We start from the raw sequence: 27,615 nt of genomic DNA, 5'->3' as shown, positions 1-27,615 counted from the left end.
TGAGAAGAAAAACCTTTTCAAAAACGCTGAACTAATCCTCGCGTTGAAAACTAGACAATTACTCATCTGTTTACCAAATAAATAAATGAACATAAAAGACTAATTTGAGTTGACAAGTATTTAATGCTTAAATTATTTTATAAGTTTACAAGAGACCTCATGGGGACAGAACACGAACACAGATAGGCCTATATTTGTAAAAAAAAAAAAAAAAATTGGCTTAAGAGGGCTACTTTGGATATTTAACCATTACATAAAATTTTTAATAAAATATATATATAACATAGCCTACTGCATATAATTATCATCACAGAAATTATGGGCTTCTGTAGGTTAATTGATCAATCAGTACCAAGCATTCCAGAGAGCAGCCATAATCATGATTAAACAGCTCAGAAGTCCTTGTCTTTTCGTAAACTGGTCTAGAAAGGTCACCTAGCCTTTACTCTTGTTATTACTTAGTATTTCGCTTATTCTGGAGGTCTTCAGTTGATTTGGAGAGCACCGATTTATTTCTGCTAATCAGTGCTATTATCCAGCAGGATGTTCAGATTAGTGGGCGTGGTTTCTCTGATTGCGGCTAAAAACACTGAAGGTTTTGTTTCCATATGAGATGTTTATGTAAAATGTTAATTTTGTTCTCATAATCATAGTTTCAGATGTTTTAATAAAACCGCAGATAGCTGTAAAAATATTTCAAATGATTGCACATAACATTTTAAGAATTATTTTTATTAGAGAACATACACAATGCAAATAAGAACATTACAAAGCACAAAAGTCATATGCTTGGCAATGTTTTTAGTGCTTCATCATTTCTTGTATGTAGACAGAATTCATATAAAATGCAGTCATCCAGTTATAGGGTGAATGGTGATGATATGAATTGTAATATTCAACCCAGGCTCTGTATGAACTCCAATAATCCTGCCCAGCCACTTCCTCTTCCAGTTCATCAGTCTCTCTTTTTCTCCCCTTCTGTCCTGCCGAGGCAGCCTTCCTGCTGGATTTAGAGGCCGGACGGTGTTTCTGAGGAAGGCTGTGGTGGTTAGCAGGATTCTGGCATTGACTAGGCCTTTGCTTGTTTCTGCTAGTCTGTTGTGATACTCTGGCTGAAGGTAAAGAGGATTCATTCAATTCTGAGACTCTTTTGTCTGGAAGAGCAGGTGTGTGATGTGAAGACCGAGCAGGGACAGAAGAGCTGGCTTCACTCTCCACCTCCATCTCGGACTCTGAAGAAGAATCATCAGATAACACAGAAAGAGTCTTCTGCTCAGAGGACAACTCTGAAACCTCCTGTGGTGGAGGAAGATCTTGATGGGAGTGCGATTCTTCTAGAGTATATGATTTATCAGCCTTATCATTATCATCCCCATCATCATCATCATCATCATCATCATCACGGCCGTTATGCAGTCCATTAACTGCATCTCGACTCCTGTTGAATCCGTCATATTGGCGAATGATTTCGACAGATCTTCCTGGACCTTCTGTTATGAAATTCTCATAATCTGCTACAGCCTCATTGAAAGTCATAGCTTTTCGTGCATGCAACTTAAAAGACTGTAGTGGAGGAATTCTGGGAAGGGTGTCATTCTGTTCTTTTTGAGTAAGAGTTGAGTCATGCTGGAGGTCTGTAGTAGACTGTATTGGTTTTTGCCTCCCAGGTTTGGGTGAGTGCTTTTTAACTTTGGTTTCAGCTCCACTGTAGGATTTATCACCTGTTGTCCTTTCTGGGATGACTGTCGAGATGTGAGGCTCTCTGGAGGGTTTCAATGTCGGCTTTTCAGATTTAGCTTGTTTCTTCTTCTCTTTTTTGGGAATGTCAGGAATTTTATGAGTGGGTTTTGAAGGCGGTTCAATTATCACATCCCAGTCACACGCCTCTTCCATGATCCCTGCAGGGATTGGATCTGTAACACAAGGTAAGGAAACATGCTTAACAGCCTTCATGCCAAGTTAAAGGAACATTCCAGGTTCAATGAAAGTTCAATCAGAACTTTATTCATTTTTTACAGCCATTTTAGGGTTCACAGTATTGTGTTGCCATTAGGGATGGGTATCGTTTACATTTTATCGATACCGCTTATCAATACTATTTGGTGCAAAAAGATATGATGTGAAAAGTTGTTGAAAATTTCAAGTTATATTATTACTGTTGAACTTTAGCAACTGTATTAAAGTTCTTCAGTCAAGAGCAGAGAGTTATTTTTCTCTTTGTGTTTTATTTTATTAACATTAAAGGAATAGTTCACCCATAAATTAAAATTGTGTCAACATTTACTCACTCTCAAGTTGTTTAAAACCTGAATGAGTTTCTTTCTTCTGTTGAACATAAGTTATTTTGAAGAATGTGGGAAACCAAACAGTTGCTGGTCCCCAGTGACTTCCATATATATATTTTTTTCCTACTAGTCAGTGGGGACCAGCAACTGTTTGGTTACCCACATTCTTCAAAATATCTTCTTTGGTGTTCAGCACAAGAATAAAAATTAATAATACAGGTTTGGTACAACATGACACTGACTAAATAGTGACAGAATATAAAATTTGGGGTGAAATATCCCTTTAATGACAATCGGCAGCATGTTTAGTTCTGTCCCTTTAAGAGCACGCATCCGTTTCTCCCTCAACTGTTTAATTTCACTTTAGACATAACTATGTTTATATGTAAACCTTGTGTGTTTTTGACAGTATTAGCGCAATCAGATGGTGCTGTTTGACCGGTCTTTTGGTTTAACTACACAGGCTTCAGGTGAACACGCTCTGAATAAGCGCATGTCAGAACAGCACAAGAATGAAATGTTCAATCGGCAAGGCTTTAGCACACGCAAATAATGTACTTTTGTGATTGCAAGTAAGTGCAGCGTCTTGTGAGTGTAAGTATACCGCTGAATCAACATTTGATGTGAATGTGTCTCACGAGTTGCACTAGGAGCTGGAGCCAGGAGACATAGTAAATACAGCGCATTGCTTGAGGTAGATGTTGTGTTTTGTTAGTAAATGTTTCATTATATTACTAGTGTTGCCTCCTTTGTTCACTATTAAACTACTGCATATATTGCATCTGACACTGCCGTCGCTTAGTTTTGTAACGTGGTCCCACACTTTCGAATGTTTCACTCTTGCCGCCACTGATCGCACGCAAACACACACCGCTGGATATCACACGCATGTCGAGCAAACGTCAGCCACATCGTTCAGTGAAGAAAAATGACAAGCAGCAGCTTTTAATTCGTCATTAACATTGAAGTATACAGAGATAAAACAACGCAAGTATCGATAACAGTATCGTTTGTCCTGAAGCTTATCGGCAGTCCGGTATTGACCCAATTACGTACCGGTCCAAAATAATACCGGTTCTGAGCCGCTGAAGACACAGAGAATTACTTTTGTTTTTTAAGGGAATGTGCCTCTCGATCTACCTAAATGCTTCTATGTTTGCACAAATCATTCGTGTTCCAGCTTCACCTCCAGAAAAAGTGAGTATATATTTTTTTATGAATCTTTGCAAACCGCCTTTCCTAATAATACGCTAGTTAGCAAGTTCTGCGACAAATGCGGCTTAAGTTAACAGTCTAGAGAACTGCTCGTCTAGAGAGGGGTGGGGTATTAGCATTTAAAGGGACATGCACTGAAACGGGTCGCTGTGAAGGTAAAAAGGGTGTTGTTTTACACTACATTGAGAAATAATTTTAACCAAAGTATGTTATAGACTTTTCATTATGACCCTAAGAATCATATCAACTAGGCATCTGATGACCCCTTTAATTTATATTATATTTTAGTGACTTTACAGACTGGCCCTACTCACTTCCATTGTGAGTGCATCACTGTTTCCTAAATTTTTGCTTTTATTTTTTCACCATTATGCCACCAAAGCTGTCGATTGAATATAACTGGCACAGAACCTGGAATATTCTTTGACTTTCAGAATTACCTGGTAAATGAGTGAGATTCAGAGAACATTTCTGAGCGATGGCCATCATTTTGTTCTCCTCCTCTCCATAGCAACAGTAGGTCACAGCAACCCCCAGAGTGCCTGAAACACAACAGACAGAGGTCACAGTTAAAGGAACGACACTGCTGATCGTATCCATTTCTAGAATTCTAATGAGAATGAAGATTAAATTCGTCCACAACAACATCACGCTCAAGTTCCAATTATTAATTCTGATTTTGGAGCACTGCGGTCATTAAAAAGCTCTTGATGAGTTTGTGTTTAGCAGCTAATTATGAAACTGATTGCTGTACTCTGACTCTGACCTGTCTCAGAGCAGATGATCTCTGATTAAGCACTCTCATGTAAATGCCCAAGACACACATTAATTAAAACCACAGAGTAGAGGCTTCACATATATTGGTGCTTAATTGTTTTATAATTGGACACACCAAATCGTCCAGCACGACCAATACGGTGCATGTAGGTCTCCCAGTCCTGAGGAACATCCAAATTAATCACCAAGTTCACCTTCTCAGCATCAATACCACGTGAGGTCTATGGAAGAGAGAGATTTTTAACAAATTAAATGTTGTTTGGGTATTAAACGTTGGGTATTTTCCAGTGTAGGTGTTATAATAGGTTGAGCCTCACCAGATCAGTGGATATTAAAACTCGACACTGATACTGTTTCAGCTTCCACATCGCCTCTAACCTCTGATCCTGACTTAAACCACCTACATACAAAACACACATCAAGGGGTTTTAACATAATAACTATTAATAATGGCTTTCATACATTTTCGGCCTTCATTTACATGCCCACGTTCTAAATTATATCATTCTTATCCAAAACCTAGGGAGCTGCCAAGAGGTGCTGCATTGTAATGCATTATATGCACACACTCAGTATCAAAAGGTAGGCAACCTGATCATGAAATATATCTTCCATGATAAGATGCTTTCTTTTATGTGAAGTCAAGCAGCATTGCATATATCCTTCATGGAGTAGGCCGCTCTAGACTGCAATGCAAGGAGTTGTGAAATGTTATTATTAATTTATAAATCTTAATTTCATTAAATTCTGAAAAGTTTTTTTTTTCCTCAAATTTTAATGCCACTTGAGTTATAAGTTAAAAACATATCTTGCAGGGGGGGGGGTTTATGTTCTGTGTGAATGGTCCTTATGTAATTATTAATGTGTTATAGTATTTTTTTTATGGACAGAATTTTAAGAAAAGCCTTAAAATCTTTTGTAATCTTATTTTTGAAGAAAATATTTTTGAAAATGAAAAAAAAAAAAAAATTCTAGTGACCTTTCATGAACTTAAATTATATCACTGAGATCAGTTACAACCATACATTTAATACTCCTTTGTTCACTTGAGATCAAACCACTGACATTTTAAAAAGTTTCAAAAGTAAGATGCAACAAAGCACTAATTGGAAACAAAGGATTTGTAAATGTTTCTGAGTGACAAAGCAGTGTTTTTAATATGCTCATCATTACAAATAATTTACTTACCATTAGAAAGCTGCCATTAAGTAAAAGTCTGTTCAATATACAGCAAGGCCATGATTCACTTAGTTTTAAAAGAGACCCAAGGTGAAGCTCACCTGAGATGCAGACCGCAGGCAAACCTTTAGAAGAGAGGATATCAGCCAGGTGCTGAGCTCTGCAGAACAACAGCTCAACTCAGTCTTTCATTACTTTCAATAAAGATCACAATTATTTTGTTAATAAAAGTCTTTGAATAATAATGGCCGGTGCTGTAACAGTATCTGTTACTCTTATTGCACACATCAGCATGTTTTCAGAATAATGAAAGTAATTGAAAGGTGTGTCAGCTCTTGCCTTGTATGGAGGTTTGAGAATACCAGCGCTTGGTTAAATGGAATTTTGCTGAAGAGTTCAAGGAGACTCTGAACCTTCTCCTCAAAAACTTTATGAAGTAATGAATGAGACGGCACGATTTTATAGTATTGCTTCAGCCCTGGAGGAGAGAATATATAATTTCAATTCAGATTTGAAAGGGTATTCACATAGAAGAAACACATCAACAAATCAGACAGGACTTCAGACTGACCAAGGAGTCCAGGGTCTGTTGGGTTCAGTCGCACAAACGTCGGCTCTCTCATGTATCTTGACAGATATTGTGCTAAAGATTCTGGGTAGGTGGCAGAGAGGGCCAACATTTGTTTGTTTGCTGGTAAAGACGAGAAGATCCAGCTAAGACAGACAGAGAGAAGTTAACTCAAACCTGCTGAATTACAACACAGAACAGTCTCTGAATCAAAACCACTAATTCAGCTCTTACTTGATCTGCTCCTGAAAGCTGCTGCTGCTGTCCTCCTCCAGCAGCTTATCAGCCTCATCCAAAACAAACAAGCGAATGGAGGATGTAGTCAGGAGTCCCATCTCAATTAGCTGCTTAATACGACCTATAAATACAACAAAACTTCATCAACACTGCCTAACAAAATAATAACTAATATACTATAATACTATTACATATACACTATTATAATACTATATAAACACTATTCCAGACAATTTCCTAATTAGATGAGCCAAATCTCACACTTTGCCTAATTATTTCATAAAGGACATATTTTAACAGCAAGGAGTTTTTGGTAAAATGCTTTATATGCTCAAAGTCACGATGAAATGGAAGTAGCCACAGATATTTTCTTCGATCTACTGATGTATGTCCAAATGAACCAAAAAAATTAAGAAAAATTAGGGCAGAACTTGGTTCAATCCATCAGTGTTGACTGGATGGTGGCAGATCTGAATGTAATCTTGCAGTTGATCATAAGAAAGACGAGGAGTTTAAGCAAACTAAATGATTAGAAAGTCCAGCTTATGGCACCAGATAGAAGCATGTCATTTTTACTGGAAGACTGAATCAAGACATTTTGATTAAAAAGGTCCAAAAGAAAGAAGCATACACGAATGAATTGCTCATAATCAATAACACACATTTGGAAAATAGACAGGGTTGAATTCGAACTTCATGTCAAGATGTAGTAAAAGCCACTGATAGCTATTGATAAGTCAAGTCGAACACACCTATTATTTTATCACTTCCAGTTGGTGATGTTAAAGGCACAAAAACACACACACATCAACTTTAAATATGTAGTAATATGGCCAGAAGATTAACAAGCCTACACATGAAGACAGACATCTAAACATGCAATGTTAGCAAATCTAAACTAAGTTACAGTTATAAATGTAATCCATCTAACATATCGGTCTAAAAAGAATTTCAACTAGCTCATACCTGGTGAACCAATGGCAATGTGGCATTTCTTCAGATGAAGTTTGTCTTGACTGACAGGTCGGCCACCAATGAACACATGGCACTCCAAGCCCTCCATAGCACTGCCTATTGCCATAACAACAGCATGAATCTGCACCGCTATCTCCCGAGTGGGGGCCAAAACCAGCACCTGATGGGACAAGAGAAGGGCACGTTATTGTCAAACAGGCACACACTCGTATTTTAGGTGCTTATATTTAACATCAAATGATAGAGGAGTCTTTCAAACGTTCATAGTTCCTTTATTCCGTTTTACAATTATTATAGAATATGACATTATTTAGTAAAACATTAGGTCCCACTTTATATTAGGTGGCCTTAACTACAGTGTACTTACATTTAAATTAATCATTTGATACTATGCACTTATTGTGTACATACATGTTCTTACATTGTACTTATATTTTTTAAAATACCTGTATGAAGTTACATCTGTAATTACATTTATAATTACTGTTGAGCCATCCCTTACACCTTAACCCACCTGTAAACCTACCCATACCACCAAACCTGTCCCTAACCTTACCCATATCCCACCTCAATAGCAGTAAAAGTGTTTTGCAATACAATAAGTACATTGTATTTATTTTTTGATGTAAGTACATAGTAGTTAAGGCCACCTAATATGAAGTGGGACCAAACATTACGTTGCATATTGGAAAAAGTAATACCTGTGTGGTTGTGTTTTCCAATATAAGGGAGTCCAAAGCGATGGTGGTGAACACACAGGTTTTTCCTGTGCCAGACTTGGCTTGAACAATAAGATCTGGACAGAAGAAAACGTCAATAAACAACATTATTTCCATGTAAAGGAGCATGAAATCCAGGCACAACGTTTTCATCGATGCACTATATTTTTGAATGTCACAGTACACTCCTGTATTTAAGAGCAGTCAGTTTAGGATGTAATTAATGTCAAGAATGTGGGTTTAGGCTTGTTTTGGTACTGTTTTCGGGTCTCGTACCGAGTCCACATCTTCCCAGCGGGATTGCCTTCAACTGGATGGGTGACGGTCTCTGAAAGCCAGAGGCAGATAAACCCTCAAGCACAGGTTTTGAGAGGAGTAACGAGCTGAACTCGACACCCCCATTAATCAGAACATCTTCTGTCCGGGTTCTGGTTTGCAACTCATGTCCCGCTTTCATTGATGCCGCCATATTGTTTTGCGACTAAGTTCAGTTCTTCGACGCTGAATAAATGAGTTGCGCAGTGAATCACGTCGCCCTCTTGCGCACAGAAACGGAAACGCCTCTTGAAATATCAGCAACATCCTGCAGAGGGCGACAAACACGCTTGGTTGGCATAAGCAAGCGATGAAATTTAAATAGAAACTGCAAACATGTAGGTATAAACAAATTACGTTTGACTTCAGTAGGGTTGAAATTAAAGCAAACTTTGAATACCACATCTATACATTCCCTGCCACAAACTGTAATTACATGTCGTCTGAAAGTTTGTCCCAGCAAGTTTAAAGATATTATTATAATAATTATTATAATATCAGTTCTATTATATATATTTTTTAAGTTTGTAAATGGACTAAGGCTCTTCCCCCTTCTAATGTCCAATCAGAGTGAATCTTAAAATCTGAGTTAAAGCTGTATTGTTATGCATGAAGCCTCCATTCATCATGAGCTGACCACTGGTGTGAAAGCATGACCCGTTTGTTGACGATCAGCCGTTAGTAAATCCTATTATTCAGAAACTTTCCCATCAAATCAACTTGAAGCTACATGACACCACATACACTAAGTGGCTTGACTGTACTTCCTCGCCTGTGCAGGGCTGTAATGTCATCCGAATATGTAATCAGTAGCAGTGTATCAGAGGCGAGAGAGGTTAGAGGAGGAATATTATATTAGCAAACATCGTTGGTCATACCTCATGACTGACCATTACACACCAAGGCGAAAGAAAGCAAAGAACTCAGCGGATAGCGATATCAAAAGGAGCTAAGTTTTTAATGAATCAACCTGCGTTTAATTCAGCAGTTATGGTGGAAGACCAAGCGGATCTCGGTGATATGGACAGCAACTTTCGGCGTCTAAAACATGAACTGGTGAGATTTTCCTGCTCTTTTTTTTATTTTCTCTCTTATCATCTACTTTTAGTACAGGACAGGTGTGTTTTTTTATTGCAAGAATATTCTCAGATATGTACAGGTAATAATTAGTATGACTCTGCATTATAATGTTTTCATAAAACAATTTGATGTGCCTTTCTCTGCGAAGTGTGTTGATTTTTATCCAGCTGTTGTCTGGCCGGTGTTGTAGAAAAGGTGCAACCTGATTGGCAGCGGTTTTTTGAAAAGGAGACCGCTGATTGGCCAGTATTCGCCCTTTTGTAATGTTTTAAAATTTTAGTGCAGCTTGTGATCAGATTAAAAGACATTTACTGATCTATAAAATAGAACATTAAAATTGATAAATTTGGGACCAAAAATTATTCAGACACTTTGACCTGACCATGTTTTGCTTAAGTGTTTGTCTTTATTGCTAATGTGACTTTTTACACCACAGACTGAACAAAATTAAGCATTGCTTGGTAAATAGTTGACTTTATATTATATCATAAATTTATATTATAAATTTACTTTACTTTATAGCTGTACTTCAATTTAACAGCTGACAGCTATTCAACCTAATTCATTACATACCTTTCTATCAAAGTTATCTGACTGACATTATCAAGATGAATTTGTTCTGACACAGTTTAACTCTGAGTTCTTGTCATACTGTATTACCGTTTTCTAAACTACAATGAAAAAAGTGTGGTATGTGAGAAATGTTGAAGGTGTCTGAATAAATTTTGGTTTGGCTATACAGATCGGTGAACACATCTGCAATAAACCCTTATGACAGAAAAATCTTTCTTTCTTTCTATTTAAATAACCTTTATTTGAATGGTTGAAACTGAATGAGCGAGAGAAAATAGGTGCTGCCAAATGAGGAAACAAGGCCGCAAGGATGTTACTCACAACATCAATCACTTGTTGGTGGGGTCAGTGATGATGTCTGATTAATACTGCGGTCCGTCTGGGCACATCCCACCGGAAACTGACACGGGAGAAGTCAGTGGCATCACAAAATGAGAAATAAGACCTAAGGCTGAATCTGATGAAACCGTGATGAAACACGGAACATGCCATAACTAGCAAACAGGGCAAGTTATATAAATTAAGTTATATAGTGATTAGTTTAAACTTTAAAAACTGAATTCTCATTGTAAAAGTGACTTTTATGATGACATTATTGCTCTACTAGCTACATAAGCAGCCGGTATAGCATCCTTTTGAATATCCAATTCAGATTGAATGGAATGTTTCAGGTCAAATACAAGTTCAGCTCTATGTTTCCCTACACCTGCATTTATGACCAACCCAGTAAAATACATGCCTCAGCTGTTCGCCCATGACTCACAGTCTAGTCATTTCTGCCACATGCCCATGAACTCCTACATCTCCCATCATGCCTTGAGACACAATACTACTGTAGAAAGGCATCAGTGGTGTGCTGCTGTGCTCAGACTGGCTGGTGATCGATCACACTTGTAAGGGAGAGAAGGAACAGAAAACAGGGAGTGAGATGAGAGAAGGAAAGACAGGGAAACTGCAGGGTGAAAGAAGGTAAGATGGCAGTGGTTTTATTCAGTAATAGAAGAAAAAGGGCATTTTTGTAGTGTATAGAGATAGAATTTGCTTGAATGTATTCAGTTTAATAAATTAAACTAAGCAAATACTCCATACAGTATGGGATATCAAAAATTGATATATAAACATTTTGGCTCATAACTATGTATAAAGATATGCATTATGCTTTTCTGTCTAGGCCATGTTAACACTTAAAAAAAAAAACTATGTTGTAACAACCTATTTTGCAATTTGTAGGTATGTTTACAACTTTATATATTTATAATTGTCAAAATAATTCTAATATGCTGGTCTGATGCTCATTAAACATTTTTTATTATTATTTTTAATGTTTAAAATGGTTGTGCTGCTCAATGTGTAAACCGTGAGGATTCTTTGGTAAATAGAAAGATACAAATTTAAAATTTTTATACTAACATTAAAGTCTAGATTGTCAATTTTGGTCAATGTAATGTGTCCTTGCTTAATAAAAGTAGTTTGTTTTTTGTTTTTTTAATCTCACTGACCCGTTTTTAACAGTAGTTTCAAAGCAAAGAAAATCATGTCTTAATCCTCCCAGTAAGCAATCCACTGGAGGATGTGACAAGGACAAAAACATCTGCATTCTCTTCAGCAGATGCTGAGACAGGTATCTGTGATGACACACTGGGCAGAAAATGCAGGCTGTTTGGTGTAATATTGATTTTTGTGTGAGATAAGCGCTACTCATCAGTCACAACAGATTTCACTGATAATAGCTTCATTATTTCATAGTAATTGCTCTCTTGCCTTTCCCATTATAGATTTCTTTGTGGCAGTCCGATGAGGGTCTCCAAGCTCAGATGAATTCTGTGATCGGTGCTCTCCAGGAGCTCAAACTCTTGCAGGTCCAGACTGCACTGGAGGAGCTGGAGTTCTCCAGCAAAACGAGCCAGGCCTCTTCGCACACTCCCACAATGCTCGATCAGATAAACTACAGTTCAAGAATAACCCACCTGAACCGAACACGGAATCCAAAAGAAATTCTTTCACAAGAATGTTTCAAGACTGAGCTTACCAAGGAACCGTCTTTGTTCCTCACTAGTTCTCCAGCAGAGAACCGCCATACTCCCAGGGTACCCGAACCCAGGAGGGTTTACGGAGGAAGTCTGAGCACTTCTTCCTCTTTTTCCTCTCAGGAAGACACAACCAATAACAATTTCTCCTCATACGATATTGATGACTCCACCGATTGGACAGCCTCATTGATGAACCACAGTAGAAACAGACAGCCATTGGTATTGGGCGACAATGTTTTTGCTGATTTGGTCGGGAACTGGCTGGACCTGCCTGATGTTGGAGGCCAGACAGCAGGTGAGGAGCAGAATGACGCGAGTCTTAAAGATGCACTTTCAGAGTCATCATCTAGCAGTCACTCTCAAGATCTCTTTAAGAAACTCTCACTAACAGCTAGCATCTTCAAACGGGTCCTACGCCGCGTTCGGCCACGGCACCACCAGGAAAACAAAGAAATGGATGTCTGTAAACAACCAAAGATCACAGGCAGAAAGCCAAAATCAGATGTCAGCAAGCCATTCTGGGTGAGAACAAGAGGAAAGAAGAAGAAAACCACACCCACCCAACAAAAGGGTGTGGCTTATCAGGGCTCAGAGGGTTTGATAGGCAGAGGATGGGTGGAGATTGTAGAGAAGCATCCATCTGTGTTTGATTACAGCTCAGCTGTGTGGGTCTAATATAATTATACATGGAAGAGACTGTTACAAATATTGTTAGACAAAATTAGTGGACTTTATGAGCAAAATTGTTGTAATAGAAATTGTCAAAACACATGATGCTGCCCTTAAGAGCACCTGGTCGGCCATTTGTTATTGCAATCTTTCATATTCAAGTCGAAAAAATTATATGGAAGTAGTCAACAAAATAATTATATTGTGAACTATAAACACAAGTAACTAAATCTGAATTCAGAATGATGAAAAGCATTCATTTCCATCACTTCATGGTATCACAACTAAATGTGAAACAAACCGTAAAAGTTAAGCGATAAACGCCATTCACTACAGATTGCGATGTTGAGGTAATATTGTTTTTCTTCCTCAAGTGAGAGGAGCAGCACTCCAGAAGCTATTGATTCCAAAGATATGTTAGGTAAACATTTCTGGAATGCATTTGTATGTTTTTTGTTTTGTTTTGGGTTTTTTTAGATGTGAGCATGGCAGAGTGAAGAAAACAGGAGAAAATATTAACACAGTCGCATTGTATTGCCCTACCGTATTTCTGTGAGGTCCCTTGAGAGCCTAATGCTGTTTCTGCTGATGTTTGTATATCCTTCTGTTTAGGTTTAAGCCTAACTGTCAATCATTCTATGAAAAAGTCCTGACTGGTGCTTTTTCACAAATGTTTTACTCATGTAAGCATAAACCTGCTTTGTATTGGACAGAAAAACTATGCAATGATGCTAAACTGCTATGCAAAAAAATGAAAACTGAGCAAATGCAAATACCTGCCTTTTTTTAATCAGCACCTTCATGTTATCTGTAATAGATATAAATATATGGCTGTGGGTCCTGCAATAGTCTCTATACCTGTTTTCAGAGCTATTTAATGATGTGACGTGGGATACTGTTTTTGAAAATAAAAAATTAACAGTTCCTATAGGCCTATAAAACTACATTTTAAAAAGGAACAGTATATTCCATTCAAGTCTTATGCATCAGGAATATATGCTTTTGTCACACCTAGTAATGAATCTTTATTAATTAAACACTTGTCTTGCATTTAATGCAGCATATAATCTGGTGTGCAGCAAGCATGAATCACCTATAGAGAAAAATGCAAGATAAGTGGATTTACTTATATAGCTTTGTACTATATTTGTAACTACAGTACATAAAGCGAGCCACACTGAAAAACTGTATCTCTATAACGGTCTATGTTGGTGAGGAATGGTAATCTAGAAATACACAAAACACCACATCAATATGAAATACATTTATTTAAATCTATGTCCAAAAAAAAAAAAAAAAAAAATTAAAAGCACACATTACTTTAAAAACAAATCAAAAGCCAGCCAGACACTTTGTTTTAAATGCTCAACAAAACCATGGAGCAGAACAATGAAAACTAAAATAAAATATCTGTCACATCAAGACTGATTTAACCTGGCAAATGAAGTGTCAAGGACTGACTATTGATTATTGGTTTAGCGGTTATTGGAGGAGAAGTCATCTCTGCATTATAGATCTGATTTCATCCTTCTCCTGCTCAGGCACAAAACGGTTGATATTTATCCCAGGCTGAGCTACAGCCTACCGCAAAATACAACCAAGGGAAAAAAGGAAGAAAATATACTAAAATGTAATTATCTTTAAAAGCTGGAAAAATTCATCTAATTTTGATTGTGAAAAAACAAATGCATTGGCTTCAGTACAATTTATCTTAATCTTCAAGATAGACAGATCCAAATTTCTTATTTTAACCTTACCACCAAAAGAAAAAAGAACATTTTTCACAGTTTGTTTAGATAAAAGGAAATAAGAATCTAAGCATATTATGGGGAATATGAAAGCAGTGAGTGTTCAAAGTCACTCAGAAAATGTTTTGATGAATGAAGGACACAGCTTCTTCTCTGTACAAATGATTAGTGATAGTCCAAACATTACGGGAAAAAAGAAACATTTCTGATCATTTTACAAACATGAGCATGTTTTTGAAATGTCCCCATTTTCTCTGTTGGCATTAAGAAAGTCCTGAACCCTCTCCCAGACTGTCTAACCCCCCTTTGCCATGTCAGACAGAGCTTCTGCTCCAGACACAGATCCTTAGTGTGGAATCTCCTTCAGGAAGAAAAAAAAAAAAAAAAAACACAGTAATCAAGGAACGGGGGGAAGAAAAATTTCAAGACTGCTCTGGAAGAAAAGGCAGAGGCTGCATCTCTCTTTTTCTGTCAAGTCTGTGTATTAGTTGAGAAGTCTGGTGTTCAGCCTGACTAATTGTTTGGCCAATAACTGTAGAGAGGAACAGGAATGTTGGCCAGCTAGGCAACAGTTCTTCATTTCGGCAATCTGAAAAGAATGAGAGGGGGAAAAATCATGCCATCCATCTCAAGTAACCCCTTTGCAGAGCTGCATAACCAAAAAGTTGGGTTAGCAACAAGACATAGTCTTGTCCTACATGCAAAAATGCTAGAGCTCCAAGTGGTACTGTTTTTCAAATGGCACAACAAGATGCAAATAATGCCATTAAGATGACCGGGAATGCTTATTGATAGCTTTCTCCAGGTATCACCACAGACATTCAAGTTCCACTGACATTAAATGTGTCATGACATGAGAAATCAACATACACAATCTTTTAACATACACATGGTCTCTGTAACATAAAAACAATTAGAAAAATGCTTTTAACCATTTTATCAAGCATTTACCATTCAATAAGCGGTATTTTGTGGATCCCTAGTAGATAACACTAATGCAAAAAAAAAAAAAAAAACAGGGTGAAATCTTTATCATTGATCATGGATGAAAGGAGTTCTTAATAGTGCATGTACTGATTCCTAATGACCTTCTGATCGACTACCTGGCTCAGAGCTGCTGCAGTGATGCAGTTGTGTTACAGCAGGATGCAGTTTGACTTCTTTTTCGCTCTCTTCTTCTCCACCGGCGTCTTTCTGTTTATCTGTCTTACCAGGTCATAAAAGATCTGATACGCACACACAAAAACACAAAGGACTTCCATTAGAGGACTGTCTTTATGTGACCTGGTGCATGTGTTTTTTTTTTTTAACTCTGACTCACCTCATTGACGTTGATCTTTGATTTGGCAGAAGATTCTAGAAAGGCACAATTACTCCACTGACGAGCAAGATTCTGACCCTGCTCCTTCCCAACCACCCTCTCATCTTCTAAATCACACTTATTTCCAACCAAGATCATTGGCACCTATACAGACAGAGAGAGAGACACATCTAATGTAATGAGTGCGTGTACTATGTTTGCATCTGGCTTCAATTAGAAACTCACTGATAGTTCGTGGTTCATGGTTTTGAGTTTAGCTAGATTGAGTTTTAAAAGATCAGTGTCTTATTTAGAGGCACAAAACATATCCGGTGCTCATGTAACATGGATTCATATACACAGTACTGTTCAAATGTTTGTGGTCAATGAAATTTAAAAAATAAGTTAATGATTTTATTCAGCAAGGATGCATTCAATTGTCCAGAAGTGGCAGCAAAGTTGTATATAATGCTACAAAAGATTTCCATTTCAAATAAAAGCTGTTCTTTGGAACTTTCTATCCAAAGGATCTTGAAAAAAATGTATCACAATTTTCACAATAACAATTAAGCAGCGCAAACTGTTTCAACACTGATAATAACAAGAAATGTTTCTTGATTACCAACATATTAGACTGATTTCTGAAGGATCATGTGACACTGAAGACTGGAGTAATGGCTGCTGAAAATTCTGTTTCGCTATGATTGCACTAAATGCGACCCGGTACCACAAAACCAGTCATAAGGGACAAGGGTAAATTTTTTAAAGTTGTACATCATCTGAAAGATGAATAAATGAATAAATAAGCTTTCCATCAATATGTGGTTTGTTAGGATATGACTATAATTGGCAGAGATACAACTATTTGAACATCTGGAATCTGGGTGCAAAAAAAATAAAAAATATTGAGAAAATCGCCTTTAAATTTTTCCAAATTTGTCCTCTTAGCAATGCATATTACTAATCAAAAATTAAGTTTTGGTATATTTATGGTAGGAAATTTACAAAATATCTTCATGGAACATGATCTTTACTTAATATCGTAATGATTTTTTGCATAAAAGAAAAATAGATAATTTTGACCCATACAATATATTTTTGGCTATTGCTACAAATATACCTGTGCGACTTATGACTGGTTTTGTGGTCCAAGGTTTAAACAAATTCTGCCCAAGCCATGGCCTAAACCAGTGGTTTTCAAACCAGTCCTGCGAGCACCCCCCAACACTGCACATTTTGTAGGTCTCTCATATCTGACACACCCATTTCAGGTCTTGCTGTCTCTACTAATGAGCTGAGTTGAATCAGGTGTGATAAGAGGAGGGAGACACAGAAAATGTGCAGTGTTGGGGGTGCTCACAGGACCGGTTTGAAAACCACTGGCCTAAGCTATCAAACTGACGTCATCAGAGAAGACATTCCATTCCAGAGCGAAAGCAAATGATCAGATTTTGATTAAAGATTACCAAGACAAACATTTTTTTTTTTTTTTTTCCACACAGGATTAACTTGCACGGATTAATTTTTCGACTTTAAGATTAGCAATCTGCGCTAACAAAATAAATATTGTACATTTTGATTTTATGTGGACTTTAAAAACATCTTATTGACCCCAAACATTTCAACAGTAATGTACTCTGTGAGTGTGCGTGTTTGTTTGTTTGTTTGTTTGTTTGTTTGTATGTATGTATGTATGTATGTATGTATGTATGTATGTATGTATATATATATATATATATATATATATATATATATATATATATATATATATAAGTGGTGGGCATAGATTAATTTTTTAATCTAGATTATTCTCACTGTAATCTTGGAATTAATCTAGATTAATCTAGATTAAAATGGCTCATTTGAATTCTGCCAAGTAGATCAGAATAAGTTCACTACTAGTAGTAAACAACTAGCAGTCATCAAGAATTTAATATTGATAATAACATTGAAGACATTGTATGATTATTCCTTAAAGATAAGGTTTTAATAGTTTTAATAGTAGTAGCCTATTATGTTCTGCCCAATGTCTTCAAGTGAAACCGAACTTTTTTTTTGACGGGTTGCCGTGAATACCTTTACGTTTCTGTGTATATGATATGAGGATAGTTTTCTCAAATGAAACGCCGAGTGCTCGTGGAAGTGACTCTCAGAGCAGTTCTGGAGATGTTGTTCATGTATTTATGTCCTCATTTAGTGAGACGACAGACGTTAATATCACCGCAAGCGCCACGCTGGCTTCTGCATGAGTAAACAAACCCGCTGCCTTGCGCCATACATTAACACAGAGACACGCAGAAGTCATATTTAAATAGACGTTTTGCGGCTTAATATTTACAAATAGGAGTGGGAGTGTGCTTACTTGTGTGTGCGCTTACGTGTGTGTGTGTGCGAACCGGGCGGAACTCCGCTGTGCCGATACAGAGAGCGTGACCATGTAACGTAGAGACAGAAATGACTTGCCGATCTTCATTGGGAAGCTTCTTAAAAATACATTTTCCCTAAAGCAAACCCGGCGGCTTCATAGCTGCATCCATTTTAGCACGCATACACACAGGTTCGAAGACTCGTTCTCGCCCCCTACAGTGCAATTCGGCTAGGTATACATCCGCGCTAAAATATCAGGTGAAAGTCATCATAGCTTGCGTAGTATAGACCCAGCTCCCAGCCCAACTTTGAGAATAGATTAACGGCGATATTTTTTTTAATCGCCCGATAAGAGTCTCGCGTTAACGCAGCACGTTAACGCCGATAACGGCCCACCACTAATATATATACACACACACACACACACACACACACATATATATATATATATATATATATATACACACACACATATACATATATATTTTATATTGCTGCACAAATTAGCATTTCAGATGTACACATTCAACTAAAAAAAAAAAAAATCACATACAGACCATATCTATCGTAATTGTGTGTTTATTATCATCTAATATAATCTATAGTGGCTGTTGTCATGTTTATTTCTGCTGTGTAAAAGCCATGTATGCTCTGCTGAAACTCATGTTGTTTGATGTTACAACCGCCTTGTCTATATACACTTTGGGCATTCGCGGTACATTATAAAAGTAGCCCAAAAAACCGCAACCCACGGCTCTGTCATTTTTCCCGCAACTGTATTTTCAAAATAGCCCACTTGTGCCGCTGCCCTGGCAACACTGTACCCTCATCACACAATGATAGATGACTTTCCACGCTGCAATGACGGCAAGAAGTTAGGGTCAAACCTTAGCAAACGATTAATCTGCATTAAAAAAATATTAAGGCGTTATTTTTTTTTTTATTAAATCGCATGCGTTAACATTGACACCCCTAATATATATATATGTGTGTGTGTGTGTGTATTATATATATATGCATATGCTTAATGCTTAAGAGAACTGAAACTGCAGTTCCTGTAAATAAAGAATGTGGGTACTCTGGTGTAGTGTGGTGTGCCAAAGTGTGAATACAGCTTCTGAAAATTTGTCTCAAAGCTCTTGCCTCAGTAAAATCGAATCAGTATTGTGCTTTATTGGTTTTGCCTTTGCTGGTTAGAACAAAATAAAAAAAATTGTTATTAAAAAAATAATGATTTGTCAAAGCAAGCACCACTAATAATAATATAGTTCATGAATTATTATTGAAAGCAACTCACATCCTCTGTGTCCTTCACTCTCAGAATCTGCTCCCGTAGGTCCTGCAGGTCATTAAAGGTGGACTGTGCTGTGATGGAGTAAACCAGAGCGAAACCCTGCCCGTTCTTCATGTACAGGTCTCTCATCGCTGTGAACTGCTCCTGTAGGCAAACAATCAATAATCTATTGAGTTCACATGGAAGACTAATTAACTAATTGGTCAGTTAAGTTCATGCATCATATTAAACTCACTGTGCCTGCAGTGTCCAGGATCTCTAGCATACATTGCTGCCCATCAACCTCAACTTGCTAAAAAAAATTAATAAAAAAAAACAGAGAGAAGGTGTCAGTAACGCATTTCCCTATATGTTGTATTAATTCAGCTAAACCAAAATGGTTTACTTACCTTTCTATACGAGTCTTCTATTGTGGGATCATATTTTTCAACAAATATTCCCTGTACAAACTGAACTGTCTGTAAAAGACCAGAATCTCATTCAATCCAAATAAAGACCTGAATAAATACTACAGACTAGAGAGAAAAACACTACAAATACTGTATACAATGCCCATTTATAATACAGTAATGTGTTAACTTTAGAAATGCTGAAGTTACCAGTGCAGACTTCCCCACGCCTCCAGAGCCCAGGACCACAAGCTTATATTCACGCATAGTGGGTCTCTCTGTTGAGGCCTGTAAGATTCAAACACAGCGCACACACACACACATCATTCATCAGTGCAAGGTTTGAAACTCAAAACAGGTTTTTGGTTTTCCGAGGACGTGGTTAGAACACTGAGGTTTCCAGAACCATAAATGTTAACCATATTTAAATTCAAGATTTTCATGGCTTACAAGGTATACAGCATTACATTATTTTAAATCTAGATTTTTTTTGTGTGTTGCTCTGAAGTTACTTTAAATTCAAAATTCTTTTCTCTGATTACATATGTCAGCGTGATGGGGGCAATGATCCTCTCGCCCCTTCCAGCAACTCCTCAATCACATGACCAACAATTTCCAGATGGAAAACATCAAGCCCCACCCTCACAATACTAAAGAAAAGACTTCAAATTCTTTTCCACTCTTTTTCACTTTAAATTCCACTCTGATCAAGGATGCAAATGCATCCAAATGACCAAACAAACAGCTTATCTACTGCATGCAGATCCAACTGATGATATGCTAATGCACCAGTTCATTCAGCCTGAAGCAATTAAATCTAGAAAAATGCTCAATTAAAACATTTTGAACATTGAGAAAAGTTAAAGTTAGCATGAAATGAAAATTGTGATTGTGAATGTCTTTTCTCTTCTATTGGGATGCATATCAAATAAATGAGGAATGAGGAAAATGTAAGGCAGAACTTGACTTTGTCCATCTGGAATTGATTGAATCGTTGTCGTTTCCTAATTGATGCAATCTCATAGTGACAGGTCGCTGGAGGAGAAGAATGACTGCCTTGTCATCCTACCCAACCCTCCTAAGATCCCATTTTGTTCAGTAAATTAGCAAATCAGTTAATAGTATGTACGGCAATATTTTCAGTGATTGTGATTAACTTATAAACTAAAAAATTTTAAATAAATAAATGAATAAGGAAAAGCCATAAGTGAATTAAGAAAGATTCCAAAGGAAATCTTCCTTTCACACCATTCAATGTCAATCACTAAAAGCAATAAAAAGGCACAGACAAGACTGTGCCATTCTCCAAACCAGTGAATGATATTAATCTATTAGTTTTTTCTGATTACACCTTTAAATACTATCAGATTAAACTAAATATCACAAATACAGATAACACTCATTGCAACAGGTGTACAGATGACCATTGTCTCCCCTAGACGGTTCAATAACATTACGGTGTCACCAGGACTGTAATTATAACCTGAAACAAGACTGCATCTCCTCTACAGCTGTAGGATCCAGTCTGCACGAAACATTCCTCTACACTACCAGCTGTAATATCATTTTGGTCACTTGTCGAGTGAGATTTAATGCCAATGTGGACACTGGGAGTTCACATGTGAATCACAACGCTGGTTAAATACAAACACACAGAGTTTAACTTGTTAACCAGCACACAGTAATTCCATTTAACGCGCACAGATCAAATAATTCACGGTTAACATACGGACAGGTGTTTGTTTTCGTCTGCTCGCAGGAGAGACCGCGGCCTGTAAACGCACCGATGTTTCCTGTGAACTCCGACGGGCAGCAGCGCTGCTGTGCGGGGCTAATTCTGCTCAGTCAGCCGGCCTGCGCCTCATTAGCTCGCGCTAGCAATTTAGCATGTTCGTTTCGCCAGGTTTTGTTGAATGACCTTCCTCCCAAACCCGGCGCTCGCAGTACAGTACGCGAGCTTGTGAATATAACTGTGAATGGCCGTGCCGGGTCGCAGTGGTTCGGGGATTCGTTAACAGTTCACTCACCGTGTCCCGCCGCTCCGCCGCGCGCTCAGACTCCGGTCACTCTCGCGGATGCAAACGTCACTGCAGCGCGCGGAAGGCTGGCCTGACACATTACAGTCACTAACGGGTTAAAGAGACATCATCAATGACAAGTACTTTCATTTATTTATGATATATAATTCTAAAATATGTAATCTTCTACAAATTCTTTGGTGCGTGCAATCGATAGAAAGTTTTTATTTTTTATTAATTTGGAACAAGTGATGTAAGGTATACATACATAAATTTGGCATTTCATTATATCGAAAGTCTGACTATAACAAGTTATCAAAAATTACAATTTTCTGCTAATCCTGGAATCGAGGTCAGGCCCATTTCCAGCTATGAGGTCACCGATAAAAAAAAAAAAAAAAATATATATATATATATATATATATATATATATATATATATATATATATATATATATATGTTCAAAAATAAAATTTGTTGTCTGAATGGCTAATTTGCTGTTTAAAACTCCTCATATAAATGTCTGTATGTATAATTCAGTTTAGACAGTTTGCAAGAGGGTCATTCCACCGAATGGGTGACATTTGCTTCCAAAACTCTTTAAAAAAAATAATAATAATTATATATTTTTTAAAGACTGAATCTAGTAATACACATATTTAACTATTCAAAATCTGTATTGGTCAATCTCAGGTAACTTTATTTAATTTTTTACACAATTTTTAAGTGGAAGATGCATGCATTTTTCTCAGTCCTGTTACCAAAATTCTAATGTCTTTTAAAAAGCATGTTTAAAATGATGTCAACAAATTCCTTAATTTCCCCCTCAGGCAGGTGTTTATTTTTATGAAATTGTTGGTTTCATGGTCAAAAAACAGTATTTTTATCATAAAAAGTCGCTATTTATCTACACAAGGTGTATTTTTACACAAACCCTTTTCTTTTTTTTCATTTTAAAGGCGACTCAAACCTCAAGCTTATCAATTTTCTATGATGCAATTTATTAAACAATAGGATCAATTATGAACCAAACTTAATTTAAAAAATAGTGGTTTAACTTTATTTTTTAAAGAAAAAACTATTTAGTAACAGGAATGAAACTGGTAACAGGAAGGAGTATCCATTATATTAGTATACAGGTTTGACTACACATGTGAGGTGTTAATGTCCGCACTGATACAGTGAAGTGTTGAACATTGACTAGTGAGCTGACCTCACTGCTAAAAAAAGCCAAATCATGTTTCTATTTAAATGTAGCGGTCTGTTGAGGTTTTTGTTAGGGTTATATTTAAGGGTAGAGGACAGGTTATAAGATAGTATATAAATAACTAAAAAATAATAAATATTAAATTAAAATTAATATTAAAAATAATAAACATAAATAATATCTTTTCAGTTTTTCTGTGGATATTGTTTTCTTATCACAGCTCACACTCAAACGCCATTCCATATATGAGTCTAATACATGATTGCCACAGGACAGAAATCATACATTTTCTGTCATACTTGCAGGAAAGTAATATAAAACAGCAATGTAGGAACAACCATAGGTTTTGTCTGGGCAAAAACATCGTCTCAGTGTGGATAGAAGGCCAAAACGTTGAGAAAAAGATGCATATTCAAATGTATCTAGATTAATATGGATGTAGCCTAATATTTACATTAATAATTCTGATGACACTACTCACTCCTGTTACTTTTACCCAGTTACTATGTAAGTATAGGATATGAGTAACAGGACTGAAAGTAACAGGATTGAGATTTTAGGATCAAATTAGCAAATACATATAATCTAGCCACATTATGACAAAATTAAATCATGAGAATGCTCAGCAAATTATAGTAATTCACAAAGATTTGTATTTTTAAAATAAACAAGTAACATCTAAGAAATAATTTAGGTAACAGGACAGTATATTTATAATGACACTCCCAGCCACCGTTACAATATCATCAAATATACAGAAAAGAAAATAAGACCACATGCTTTCGGTAATTTCATTGCCTTCAGAAGATCCAGATGTTGCAATATTATGTTGAAAATGTGTCTTGTGGAATTTTCCCAGTTTTTTAGAGGGTAACAGGACTGAGTGAAAAGCAGGGGACACGACTAAAATGTGTATTTTATCCAAAATATTATAAATTTAGTTTGAAATAAATGTATGTAAAGCACAGATGGGATATGGTGGTACACAAAAATGCGAAACAAACATGATTTCTAAAGGATTTTAAACATTATATTTAATGTTAAAATGTAGCATTAGATACTGGGGACATGTACATATGCTATATTTTCAGTGTTTTAGGTAGTTTTTAATAATTTTTTTAATTATATATTTTAAATTTACAGTTAGATTAATGTGCAGGACACTTTGTTTAATAATAAAATGTATTTTATAGTTAATTTTTATGCATGTTTGTACCTATAATGCCCTGGGGACAGAAATGTTGCCCATTCGGTGGAATGTCCCAAGAATCATGATTAGTGTCTCTGGTATGAAAAGATAGCTGTGAGACATTTTTTTGTTTTGTTTTGTTTTGTTTTTGTTTTTTGATCGCTGCAAGACCTTTGAGTGAATGAGGGCGCAGGCGCAGCCTCTGTGTTGCCAGATCCAGCTATTATAATCTTTACTATATCTTTACTTTACTTTACTATAATCTGGACTTGCCTTTTCCACTTAATTTTCCACTTTAGAAAGTTAATATAGTGGGAAGTTTCAGTTTAGGGTTAGCAATATTTTTATCTTATCATATTTACAAAGGATTTTAAATAATTTCAGTTTTTTTTTTTTTTTTTTTGTGCATCGCCTGCATCAAAAAAGCCCATGGACAGAATAGCACATTCGTGAAACACAAAAAAATATCATGATATTATCTGACAGAAATGTTATCAACACAGCCAAAATACTAGATCTGTGGAACAAGCAGGTTACAGAATTAAATGAAATAGCCTACGCAAACACTAAGAAGTCTATGCTGTGTCATTCAGTAGTTAAATTTTTACAAATCATGCTGAAAACATTCATAAGAGCACTAGACAAAGTTATCCTCTATATAGCAATGATTATTAATGGAAACTATAACAGTAATATGTATTGTTGCATGATTACATTACATTACATTTAGGCTACATTTAGTCATTTAGCAGACACTTTTATCCAAATCCACTTTTATACAAATGAGGATATTCATAAACAACTGATAAAATTATCCACCCCTAACATATAGACATTAACAAATATTAATACATTTTGATGCAATAAATATGGTATAATTTAATTGTGTTCATCCCTCCAAAACAGAGAAAACATCTTTCACAAACATCTACATTTCTGTTAGTGTATATAATTATTGTGTTGTATTTGTAGGGGTTATTTTAGCACAATTCCCCCCACCCCAGACCTCACTAATTTTCAAACCCATGGCTACGGCCGTGAGTTTAGTGCTCATAAAAATTCAACATAGTCTATAACATTTGGCCACAGTAATTAGGCAAGTAATCAGTAATGAGCAACCAAACAGATCAAAGCTAAGGGACAGTTCCTTATTTTGTTTGCAACTCACAGACATCGCAAAATGTTCTATTCTTTGACCACATACACCACAAATGCTCTGCAACAATGTCAAAATCGAATGCAGCACAGTCACTGATCTGCCACCCAGGAAATGGTGAACTAACATTCATTTGATCATCAGACTGATGGATGGCTAAAGTATATACAAAGTATAAACAATATACTTTTTATTGACTTATTACAGAAATTGTGTTATCATACAGATAAAAAGAGAGATGATGCTGCTGCTGCAGATAAGATTATGATTAGGTCTAAATATAAAGTAATTTTAATAGTAAATAATTAGTTCCACATTCCAGAATGACTCTGTTACTGAGTGACATGCAGTAATGTAGTTGAATAGTTTAGAGAAGAACAGTCTTCTTTAGGTGGATCATCCAAACTATACACTACCATTGTACATATATCTTCCATAGCCTGACAGAGAGAAAAAGAGAATGACAGGAGTTTGTGTATAGTAAACATTCAACACAGAGTTCAGAAAACGTTCAAAGCTAACAACTCAAATATACTCAAGCATGCATTGATGATCATTTTTATATTCTTTTTTTACTTGAAAAATTTTCAGACAAATTTGTTTGGTGCAAAATGTTCTTGCTGCTACACGGAGAGGTTTCCATACCTGGTTGAAGTCTGGTGGCTCTTGAGCTGTATCTTCAGTGGTGTGAGGTTTCAAAGCATCAACATGTGAATAATATAAATAATATTAGATTTAATTTATCATTAAAAGGTCAGAATGAATTATAAAAAATAAAGACCTGAGGAATAAGAGACTTGATTGAAAATTACGTTTGGAAGCATCATGCTATCAGTTCTCTTTTGAAGTTTTTAAACCAGTACATTGATGTTTATGATCTTACATCTGGACTTTGCATCTGATCTTCTGCTGTAGATACACACTGAAGCCACAAGGATCCAGAAAACCAGGAATAACAAAACACCTGCACAAACCGCAGTCACATTGACTGGAATAAAAATAAGTACAAGTACAATAAATAAATTACCATATTACCATAAATGACCAATTACTGTTATTGTAAGAATTCAAATACAGCAACATAAACAAACAAATGGTATAAAAAGAAAAGTCACCAGAGGAGCTGTTGACTGGAGGAGTGGAACCTGGTGATTGGACTGTTGATGGTAACGGTTCATATGAGTGAGAATTATCTGAAATCGCAGTATTACTTGTAAACAGTCAAATTTATTATCATTATTCAAGAAAAAACTTTACTTTTTTCAACTGATCAAAATTACTCAAATAATAGAGATCGCTAATTACAAACTGCACTGTAAATAATTTAGGGTGAAATGTCTTGATGGGCCAACAGTATCTCTATTTTGCTGAATGGATGAACTTGTACCTGCTGAGGTGAGTGTTGTTGTCCACATATATGTTATATGTGTGTTTTCAATAGTGTGTGTAGATCTGTTCACAGGAGTTTAAGTATAATAAACATTTTTGTGAAATATTTAAATGGGAAGATGAATGTATAGGCTATATTATGTTCACAAACTGTTAATAAATACCCACCTGGACGGACAGACAGTTGAACTTGATTCAGTGTGTCACGGAACCATTGATCAAGTCCACAGTAATAAACATCAGAGTCTGTGAGTCTGAGATGTTTGATGGTTACAGTAAAGAACCGTCCACTCACAAAATCAATCAAAGAGTATCTTCCATCTGAGACGACCTGATCAATCTTTGCACTTTTAATCAAAACAGATGATTTACAGGGATGACGGCAAAAGTACTTGGGTGTATATCTATGGTCATCTGGATATTGACATTTGATATCCACCGTTTCACCCACTGTTCCCACATAAACATTTTCAGACTTCATCAACACACCGGTCACAACTACAGAAAACACAGCCAAAGTTTTCAGTTGGGTTAAACAGAGACTTACAGAAAATTCATACATTGTACATTTAAATTTCAAAAATAGAAACAATCATCAGATAACTAAATGGAAGAAGTTTTCAAAAAATCTTCAAACACAGTTACATTATGTGTTTTATATTGATGGGTGGGTTGCTTATCTGTACATTTCTAAATATAACTTACAGAATTTCATCATATTGTTATGTCAAATAAATCTAATATAATCAATGTTTGGTATGTCTATCAAACAGAAAATATGGACAAACCAATTACAGTTAAGCAGTAAAAGTGGTACATATCAAAGAACAGGGCCAGGTTGCATGAAAATTCCCTGAGGTAAGGGATTTCTTTAAGAGCATTGCAACAACGTCTTAACTGTCACCCTTGAAGGAAATATTAATATTTCACCTTGAT

At 36.3% G+C, this 27,615-nt stretch overlaps 4 protein-coding genes across 8 annotated transcripts; 1 reads left to right on the top strand and 3 right to left on the bottom strand.

The window, feature by feature from the left end:
• Positions 1-714: 714 nt before the first annotated feature.
• ddx20 (DEAD (Asp-Glu-Ala-Asp) box polypeptide 20) lies at positions 715-8,484 on the bottom strand. Its single transcript, XM_058784416.1, has 11 exons — positions 8,232-8,484; positions 7,938-8,032; positions 7,228-7,396; positions 6,259-6,382; positions 6,028-6,170; positions 5,796-5,934; positions 5,558-5,616; positions 4,595-4,677; positions 4,393-4,498; positions 3,941-4,042; positions 715-1,913 (listed from the first exon to the last, which is right to left on the bottom strand). The coding sequence occupies exons 1-11, from the start codon at positions 8,422-8,424 to the stop codon at positions 802-804; spliced, it is 2,325 nt and encodes a 774-aa protein (XP_058640399.1). The 5' UTR covers positions 8,425-8,484; the 3' UTR covers positions 715-801.
• A 423-nt stretch (positions 8,485-8,907) lies between these two features.
• On the top strand, positions 8,908-13,775 carry inka2 (inka box actin regulator 2). Of its 3 annotated transcripts, none has more exons than XM_058784419.1 (3): positions 9,205-9,326; positions 10,793-10,892; positions 11,699-13,775. In XM_058784419.1, the coding sequence occupies exon 3, from the start codon at positions 11,738-11,740 to the stop codon at positions 12,626-12,628; it is 891 nt and encodes a 296-aa protein (XP_058640402.1). In that variant the 5' UTR covers positions 9,205-9,326; positions 10,793-10,892; positions 11,699-11,737; the 3' UTR covers positions 12,629-13,775. The 3 variants fall into 3 exon arrangements, with proteins under 3 accessions (XP_058640400.1, XP_058640402.1, XP_058640401.1); XM_058784418.1 differs by lacking the exon at positions 9,205-9,326 and adding an exon at positions 11,533-11,605 and having other exon boundaries at positions 10,049-10,892; XM_058784417.1 differs by lacking the exon at positions 10,793-10,892 and having other exon boundaries at positions 8,908-9,326.
• A 96-nt stretch (positions 13,776-13,871) lies between these two features.
• On the bottom strand, positions 13,872-21,847 carry rap1aa (RAP1A, member of RAS oncogene family a). Of its 3 annotated transcripts, none has more exons than XM_058784422.1 (8): positions 21,748-21,845; positions 19,931-20,008; positions 19,721-19,789; positions 19,567-19,623; positions 19,335-19,475; positions 15,692-15,835; positions 15,474-15,596; positions 13,872-14,959 (listed from the first exon to the last, which is right to left on the bottom strand). In XM_058784422.1, exons 2-7 carry the CDS (start codon positions 19,985-19,987, stop codon positions 15,507-15,509), a joined length of 558 nt encoding a protein of 185 aa, XP_058640405.1. In that variant the 5' UTR covers positions 19,988-20,008; positions 21,748-21,845; the 3' UTR covers positions 13,872-14,959; positions 15,474-15,506. The 3 variants fall into 3 exon arrangements, with proteins under 3 accessions (XP_058640405.1, XP_058640406.1, XP_058640407.1); XM_058784423.1 differs by lacking the exon at positions 21,748-21,845 and adding an exon at positions 21,505-21,718; XM_058784424.1 differs by lacking the exon at positions 13,872-14,959 and adding an exon at positions 14,967-15,362 and having other exon boundaries at positions 21,748-21,847.
• A 3,171-nt stretch (positions 21,848-25,018) lies between these two features.
• LOC131545528 (CMRF-35-like molecule 4) lies at positions 25,019-27,313 on the bottom strand. Its single transcript, XM_058784420.1, has 5 exons — positions 26,848-27,313; positions 26,406-26,483; positions 26,174-26,278; positions 25,936-25,967; positions 25,019-25,730 (listed from the first exon to the last, which is right to left on the bottom strand). The coding sequence occupies exons 1-5, from the start codon at positions 27,239-27,241 to the stop codon at positions 25,623-25,625; spliced, it is 717 nt and encodes a 238-aa protein (XP_058640403.1). The 5' UTR covers positions 27,242-27,313; the 3' UTR covers positions 25,019-25,622.
• Positions 27,314-27,615: the final 302 nt, after the last annotated feature.

This window comes from Onychostoma macrolepis, chromosome 08 (genome assembly GCF_012432095.1).
Source record: "Onychostoma macrolepis isolate SWU-2019 chromosome 08, ASM1243209v1, whole genome shotgun sequence".
Lineage (NCBI taxonomy): Eukaryota > Metazoa > Chordata > Actinopteri > Cypriniformes > Cyprinidae > Onychostoma > Onychostoma macrolepis.
Note: the sequence above shows the minus strand (reverse complement) of the source record. Positions and strands in the feature narration are given on the sequence as shown.